This window comes from Camelina sativa, chromosome 7 (assembly GCF_030686135.1).
Source record: "Camelina sativa cultivar CO46 ecotype springtype chromosome 7, ASM3068613v1".
NCBI lineage: Eukaryota > Viridiplantae > Streptophyta > Magnoliopsida > Brassicales > Brassicaceae > Camelina > Camelina sativa.
This window is the reverse complement of record NC_141886.1, coordinates 4,155,659-4,163,994: the sequence shown is the minus strand read 5'-3', so window position 1 is coordinate 4,163,994 and position 8,336 is coordinate 4,155,659. Positions and strand designations below refer to the sequence as shown.

The 8,336-nt window shown below is 50.1% G+C and overlaps 2 protein-coding genes and 1 pseudogene across 2 annotated transcripts; 1 reads left to right on the top strand and 2 right to left on the bottom strand.

The window, feature by feature from the left end:
• Positions 1-624: 624 nt before the first annotated feature.
• Positions 625-972, bottom strand: LOC147940821 (uncharacterized). The gene has a single exon (XM_087458284.1). The coding sequence runs from the start codon at positions 970-972 to the stop codon at positions 625-627; it is 348 nt and encodes a 115-aa protein (XP_087314410.1).
• A 2,988-nt stretch (positions 973-3,960) lies between these two features.
• Positions 3,961-4,293, bottom strand: LOC147940820 (uncharacterized). The gene has a single exon (XM_087458283.1). The coding sequence runs from the start codon at positions 4,291-4,293 to the stop codon at positions 3,961-3,963; it is 333 nt and encodes a 110-aa protein (XP_087314409.1).
• A 2,967-nt stretch (positions 4,294-7,260) lies between these two features.
• Positions 7,261-8,266, top strand: LOC104704302 (B3 domain-containing protein At2g31862-like; annotated as a pseudogene).
• Positions 8,267-8,336: the final 70 nt, after the last annotated feature.

Below are 8,336 nucleotides of genomic sequence, written 5' to 3'. Positions count from 1 at the left end.
GCCTTAAGGCAGGTACGCCGGTTTTGGCGAGCCGAACTAATCAAGATGGAGGTGGAGGAACCTTTGGAGGACGATTTGTCTAGTCCTCGTCCTCCACTTCGGCTGCAGGACCATCCAGAACGGTAATAGTGGGCCTCGTACCGCGCCGAACTCCGAAAACGGGCGGTTTTTATTTCTTTTTGTTTTTTTTTTTAAAGAGAACTGGCGCTAGAAGGAAGGGTTTTCTCCTTTGCGTCTCTTTTCTCCCTTGTTTTTTTATCTTATTAATCGGTCAAATATCCAAAGCATGTAATGACGATTTGCAATCAAGAATTTGCTCACTCGTATTATCCGAATTATTCAATGGAAGTTTTCTATTTATACTTGAAAATAACGATGGTAGACATAGTGTAATGGAAATTAATCCAAACGACTTTCAGCGTAATTTGGCATACTGCCGATCGAAGTGTATTCGAAACAAAGACTTTATTAATATCTTAGTTGCATTCACTTAATCTTGAAAAAGACAAGGAATTGCCTACGTACCCCGAAATGGGGATCAAGCCAACCATAATTCGTATTACAAAGGAAAGACGAATGGAGTTCGGATTCCCGAAAACTCCTAGTTAGGGTCGTGAAGACGACTTAGCAGTAATAACGCTTCAAGTGGGTTGCGTTCCACGAGTTTTTGATCTGTTCTCCGACCATGGTTACAAGTTCGTAGACGCTTGGGCGAACTGCCTTGGATACGAGGTATGGACCCTCCCACCGAGCGCCGAGTTTACCGGTATTGACTTCTTTGATGTTCTTGAAAACTTCCCGTAGAACCAGATCACCTTCGTTGAAACGCCGCTGACGAACAGTCTTGTTATAATATCGAGCCGCTGCATCTTGGTAGTGCTGTACTCGGACTAGGGCTTGATCGCGCAGCATTTCGGCAAGATCGTTGTGGTCAATCAGCATCCTGTTGTTAAGTTCGGGATTGCCAACCATCATGGTACATCGGAGTGTCGGGACTCCTGCTTCGGCAGGGGCGAGTGCCTCAAGACCATATGCAAGGGAAAAAGGGGATTGTCCCGTACTCCGCCGCGGGGTTGTCGATAGGACCACAATACGCCATCAAGGTGGTCTGCCCACGCCCCCTTTCTTCGACCAAGTCTTTTTTTTAGTCCGTCGACGATCGACTTATTAGTGGCCTCAGCTTGTCCATTTCCTTGCGGGTATCAGGGAGTCAAAGTGCTGAGGCGGATTTGCCACTTCGTCAGAAAACGTCTGGTGATCATCGAGGTGAATCGTGTGCTGTTATCGGTGACAATCTCGTATGGAAGTCCATGCCGACATATAATGTTCTTCCATATGAAATTGGTTACGTCCAAGGATTGGATCCTTGTGAAGGACTCTGCTTCGACCCATTTGGTGAAAAAATCGGTCAGCACCAGGACGTATTTCTTGGATTTTGACGCCGGCAGAGGACCTATAGCGTCCAAGGCCCAACGCATGAAAGGATATGGAGCTGTCACGGTGTTTAGCAGTTCGGGCGTGATGTGCCGCATTGGTCCGTGGCGCTGACAGGCTTCGCACTTTGCCGCGAAGGCTTCGCAGTCGGCCATCATGGTCGGCCAATAGTGTCCATCCTTTTTTATTTTGAGGGCGAGTGCGCGTCCGCCAGAATGGTTGTCACCTTCGCCTTTGTGCACCTCCATCATGATTCGCTCGGCCTCGTCCCGAGTGACGCAGGTAAGGAAAACTCCGGATGCGCTTCGGCGGAATAATTCCCCGTCCAAGAGGATGTATCTGGCACTTCGAGCCTTTAAGCGTCGGGCTGCCCATCGGTCTGGTGGGACGACGCCGTCGGAGATATAGAGTTTGATCTCAATTTGCCAGTCGTCCGGAGGCTTCGTGACGTCCGTCAGATCCTCTACTGGTTCGTTGACCTCCATCGGAACTGAGTCGTCGTTGATTACTGCTATCTGATTGTCGGGCTCGATGCTGGGAGCGTCGATGCATTCGATCGGGATGGTGCGCCGTAAATCAGGGTCGGAGCTGTTTGCCAAGGCTGCGAGGGCGTCGGCTGACGCTTTTTTGTTCCGTGGGACCTTCATGAGAGAAAAAGACGTGAATTCCCCGGACAGTGCTCGGACCAACTGCCGATACGCCCCCATTCGCTTATTTTTGGCGTCGAACTCTCCACTGAATTGGCTGACTACGAGCTGGGAGTCACAGAAGACTTGCAAATGTGTCACTCCGAGTCCTCGTGCTAACCGAAGCCCCACAAGGACGGCCTCGTACTCCGTTTCGTTATTTGATGCTCTGAAGTTGAGTTTTAATGCTTGCTCGAGAACTTCACCGGTGGGGGACCGGAGAATGAGTCCCACTCCGGATCCTTCATTCGTCGACGAACCATCGACGAACATTGTCCAATGCTCTTCCCTAGGATTGGGGTCGTCGAGGTCAGGAGATAGCTCGGTGATGAAGTCGGCCAGGACTTGCGACTTCAAGCATGGACGGGAGCGGTATTCGATGTCATACTCACTTAGATCGACTGCCCTTTTCGCCACGCGCCCGGATTGGAGGGGGCTTTGAGGATAGTTCGGAGTGGCTGATCGGTTAACACGACGACGGAATGTGACTGGAAATAGGGTCGGAGCTTCCGCGCGGCGATGATCACTGCGAGTGCGAGCTTCTCCAGCGTGGGGTATCGTGACTCCACATCGTTGAGTGCTTTACTCGTATAGAAGATAGGTTTTTGATCCCCGCGGTCGTCTCGAACCAACACGCCGCTGACAGCCGAACTGGAGACCGAAACGTAGAGGTACAGTGTTTTGCCGTTTTCTGGTTTGACTAATACTGGGTGGCAAGTCAAGTACTCCTTCAATTGCCGGAAGGCGGCCTCGCATTCCTCGTTCCAGTGAAAATCCTTATTTCCGCGGAGGAGTTGGTAGAAAGGGAGGCATTTATCTGTTGATCGAGCGATGAAGCGATTTAAAGCTGCAATGCGGCCGGTCAGGCGTTGCATTTCTCGCTTGTTGGTCGGCGACGGCAGTCCCAATATGGCTTCGATTTGTTAAGGGTTTGCCTCTATCCCCCGCTCAGTGACGATATACCCCAAGAATTCGCCTGAAGTGACTCTGAATGTACACTTCGTTGGATTCAGTTTCATCTGGAAATGATCCAAGATATCGAAACACTCAGCGAGATGCTCGATGTGCTGCTCTGCGATCAAAGATTTAATCAGCATATCGTCGATGTAGACTTCCATGGTTCTTCCAAGCAAACTAGCGAACATCATGTTTACCAGCCGTTGGTAGGTTGCTCCAGCGTTCTTTAGTCCGAACGGCATGACCTTATGACAATAGGTCCCCCTATCCGTAATGAATGCCGTTTTTTCGCGGTCAGTTGGACTCATGGCGATCTGGTTGTAACCTGAGAAGGCATCCATGAATGAGAGCAGTTGGTTTCCAGCCGTGGCTTCGACGAGACGGTCTATGTGTGGCAAAGGAAAACTATCCTTGGGGCAAGCTTTGTTGAGATCGGTGAAATCCACGCATACCCTCCATTTACTGTTCTTCTTTTGACCACGACTGGATTGGCCAGCCAGTCAGGGTACTGGACTTCCATTATCTGGTCAGCTTTGAGCAGCCGCTCGACCTCATCCTGAACTGCTTTGGCCCGATCTGGACCCAGGCGTCGTCGTTTCTGCCTTACTAGTCTAAATGTGGGATCGACGTTGAGCTTATGGCAGATAACATCGGGGTCTATCCCGATCATGTCCTAGGTTGACCAGGCGAATGTGGAAGACCGAGATTGCAGAAAAGCGATCAGCTTTGACTTTATGTGCTCCTCCAGTTCGGCATCGATGCCAACAGTTCGTGAGGGGTCGGAGGGATCGATGTTCACCAGTAAGATTCGACACTCCGGAGACTTGAGGCGATCTCTCTCCGGCTTATGGGGATCGGTAAGATGGTCCCTGCTATGTAGTTGCTACGCATCTTCAGTCTTCCTCTGCTTCTTCTCGATAACATAGCAAGTTCGGGCTACCCTTTGGTCACCGTAAAGTGTGCAGATTCCCGTAGTGGTTGGGAATTTGAGGCAGAGGTGATAGGTCGATGGTACGGCCTGCATCACGTATATCCACGGTACCCCCAAAATGGCGTTGTAGACTGGAGGCGCGTTGATGACTGCGAACTTGGTCTTCCGGGACAATCCGCCGGCTCGCACCTGCAGCTTTACGTCGCCCATCAAAAGTATGGCGACCCCATCATAGCCCGTCAATGTTCGAGATTCGGGTTCCAGTTGTTCCGGCGTGACACCCATTTTTTCTAGCGTTTCCAGCATATTACATTGACGGTACTCCCCATGTCGACCAAAACTCGTTCGACGTCGAAATCGCCCATGGAGGCTTCGATGACTAAAGGGTCCGAATGGGGGGTGTTGGATTCCCTTGGCGTCTTCCGAAGTAAACGATATGGGGTCCGAGCAGAGTGGAGGTTCGCTTGGGGCTGCCTGAAGGCTGCAAACTTGACGCCCTCTTCTTTAGTGCGCGGACGGAGTCGGCGCTGTCCTCTGGTGGGCCAAGTATCATGGTTATTCGTTCTCGGACAGGAGAATTGGCCCGCTCGGGATTTTGCCCTCTCTGTCGCTTGGGTGGGCCAGGCAGCTCGTCCGCCTGGAGCATCTCCTCTTGATGGTTCGCCAGTACTTGGGTAGCCAGCTGTTGAACTTCGTTGGCCGGACCGTTGTAGCCTCGTCCTCCTCCGGCGCCACGGCTGCCGTTAGATCATCCACCACGCCATCCCCCTCGGCGACCTCTGCCTCCACGAATGCTTTTCGGCTGAAAGGTGGCTTCGACTTCGCCGGAAAGATACTTTCCGTACAGAAAAATTTTCAGATGGACGCATTCGTGCGTAGAGTGGCCGGCGATCATGTGGAAATCGCAGTACAGCTCCTTTGGGTCGGATGGCTGTTTGTTTTGGTCCTCCACTTCAGAGACTGCGTGAACGACACCCTTTTTCGATCTTGGGGGTTGTGATGCTTGCGAGGTTCGTGGTGCTCATCCCGGCTTTTAGCCTTAGGGGGATGCGACGGTTGCCCGATTATTTTTGCGACTAACTGGGCGTCTTCATCTTCGTCGAGCGCGAATCTGGAGGCTCGATGTAGTGCGTCGTCGAGATCCTTGGGCTCCCGTATGTTAAGATCCTTTCGTAGTGGTGACCCGGGAATTAATCCCTATCTGAAGGCTGCCATTACGGCATCCTCTGGGACGGTGACGCGCGTTAGCTTTTCCTTGAATCTGCTCAGGAAACTGCCGATGGATTCGTCGGGTTCCTGGGTCATCTCCCAAAGGTCTGAGCTTGTCACGCCTCGTTCGATGAGAATTCGATAATGCTTAAGAAAAGCCGTAGACAACTGGTCGAAGTTATCGACTGAACTCGGTTCGAGCCTTGTGAACCACACCAAGGCAGGGCCGGAGAGGCTATCGACGAATAGCTGACAACAACCAAACATCCCTCTGTTCTTCGGTGAATCGTGCCTTTGTCATGGTTGTCATGAAGAACATCATGAATTGGACGGGGTCTTTGTCGCCCAGGTAGGTTGGGAGTTTCAGCTTGACGTTTGGGATGGCTGTCCGCAAGATCCGTTGAGTAAAAGGGGATTGCCGAGTCACTTCGACAATCCTGTCGATTTCTGGAGCCGTGCTAATAGCCCGATGAAGAAGCGTGTTCATACCGCTGATCTGCGTCTTGATTTCTTTGATTTCGAGGCAAGACCCCGCGTTCGTGAAGCGGGCGACCGGGGCGGCCGAATTCTCGTGCATACGTGAATTTGGGTTTGTTGGTCGAATACTCGATGTCGTCTGAGGGGGAGGATTCCTCCGCTCGTATTGGACGTCCAAAAAGTCGAGAGGACGAGTGAGACCGTCAGTGCCGAGTATTGGCGACTGTCCAGCAGAGATTTGCGGTGGGGTCATCTGAGTTATGACGGCGTCGACCCTACGGTTAGTTTCGGAGATCATCTGGTAGATCTCTTTCGTCATGGTGCCGAACAGGATCTTGAAATCTTCCAAGGAGATGACTTGCGGATTTTGGACCGCTGTCGTGGTGCGAACAGGGGGTTCCCGTTGTGTGCGCGGAGTCGCTGCTCCGTGGCGCATGCATCTTCCTCGCCTGGTTGTTCATCGGAGAGCTCTGTGTCGCGGTTGGTTGTCTCTTCGCGAGTTCGCCCTGCTTCCTGGCTGGTCTCCCCTTCAGATCTGGCCGCAACTGGGAGTTCGGAGGAGACATCAGTCAGGTTCCTCGATTCGGTGACGAGGCGGCGAACATACACGGCGGTAGCCGGCCTGGTTGATACATCGCTCTGTGTTGCAACGTTGTCTTGAGCAGGTGCGATGCCCGTGACATCGGGTGTGTTGGAGGAGGTACGGTTCGCGCCGGTGACTTCGGTGATGAGTGAAGTCATTATCGTGGACTTTTCAGAGAACTTTTTCGGATAAGATTGTCTTTCTTAGAGAGTAACTTTTAGAGACGATTTGCGTTCCCCACAGACGGCGCCAATTGTAGAAACTGGATTTCCACAATGAATTTGTTTATGGGGAAAAACAAATTCAGTAAAGTAAACCCTCTAGAAAATCAATCTAAGCTTTGATTGTTAGAAGAAAAGGAATTGATCTTTTAAGAACTAGGGTTTCTATTGCTAAGGACAAGAAGAGAACTCAATAATTGTATTCTATGATGGATGATTTACAATGGAGAAGTCTTTCCCCCTTTATACATATTCATAAATCGCACAATATATTAACTTTCCTTATCAGACGAACTGAAATAAGGAAAGTTACTCTATCTCTTAGATCGGCCGCCAGGCGAAGTGGAAGTCGGTTCTTCACCCTCGAGGCTGGGCTTCTTCTATCCGAAGTGGGCTTAAATGACCTAACTGAGTACTTAACCGGATTCCCAATTAAATAACCAAATTTTCTTTCTGGTTTAGTTTGGTATGTCGGGGGTGCTAAATCCCGCACCAACAAAAGAGAGAAGAGAGCGTTTGATATTCTATCTTTAGCCACGGAGGGAATGGTTAGAGCTTTTAGATATTTTGAGGAGAAAGGAGAAACATCCACCGACGCTCATCATGCTAGTGAAGGATAGCAAGAGAGAGAGAGAGAGAGAGAGAGAGAGAGAGAGAGAGAGAGGAACAACGATGATCTCTTGCAGCTCGGGCAAACGAAAGAAGATGATTCATGGGTGTGAGAATCAAGACCCTGAACAAAACCCTAATCGTGATGCTTGTTCTCCAAGTTTGTGCCATGTAGAGTCCAAGAGGCGTGGACAAATGGTAATTTCCAACACGGTAAGAAGAAGAAAGGCCCCTGTCAGAAGAAGAAAGGCCCCGGTTAGAGAAAGAGAGGCGGTGTTTCAAGAGAGAGGTAGGACGCCGGAATGGCTGGTTAACGTAATGAGAGAAAAGAATGGTACGGACGAGAAGATGATAATGAGGGAGAAGGTTCTTAAAGAGAGTGATGTCAACAAACACGAGGCACGTCTCTTGATTCCCTGGAACGACATAGTGGATATGGACTTTATGAACGAGGAGGAGTTGGAAATCGTAGACAAACATCACAGAAAAGAGACTAAAAAAGAATTAGATTTTACCTTGGTGGGTTTGAATTGTCAAACATGGGATCTTAACCTTAGGAGATGGGATATGAGTTCCACTTCCAGCTACGTCTTGGTTTCAGGGTGGAGAAAGGTCGTCTTCAGTCCCGTTAAAAGGCTGAGGAGAGGCCAGAGGTTTCAGATTTGGTCCTTCCGATCCGCTCCCCAGGCAAGCTTATATTGCTCTCGTTCCTCCGGAACCAGCTCCAGCTCTGGCTATGGCTCTTGGTCCGGCTCCAGATCGTGCTCCATCTTCAACTCCGGCTCCGGTTGTTACGAGAGACTCTGACGTACTAGATACATCTCAAACTATTATCGAGGCACAAGAAGAGAGGCAGAGGAGCTTATTTGTTGACCTTCCAAGGAGAAGGTTAACCAATCGAGTTCCGGTTCCAGTTAAAGATTGCGAGGGACTAAATTTATTGGCTGAGGTATGCGAGGATACGACTTGTCATGAGGCTGTACAAGTGGCAAATGAGGGGAGCTCACTGGTCTCCGTCACAGAGCTGGATCTCGAGATCCGGCTGTAAACTAAAGATCCCGTCAAATACTAATTTCTCTCCGTTTTTTTGGTTTGGTTTTGGTTGTGGACTCTTATCTCTATTGCCATGGGATGCCATGCAAGTAGCTTTTTTCCAAAGCATTGGAAGATATGGTTTTTTGGATTTTTTGTCCTTTTTTTTTCTAGGTGTTATTCTTTTGTGGGGTTTT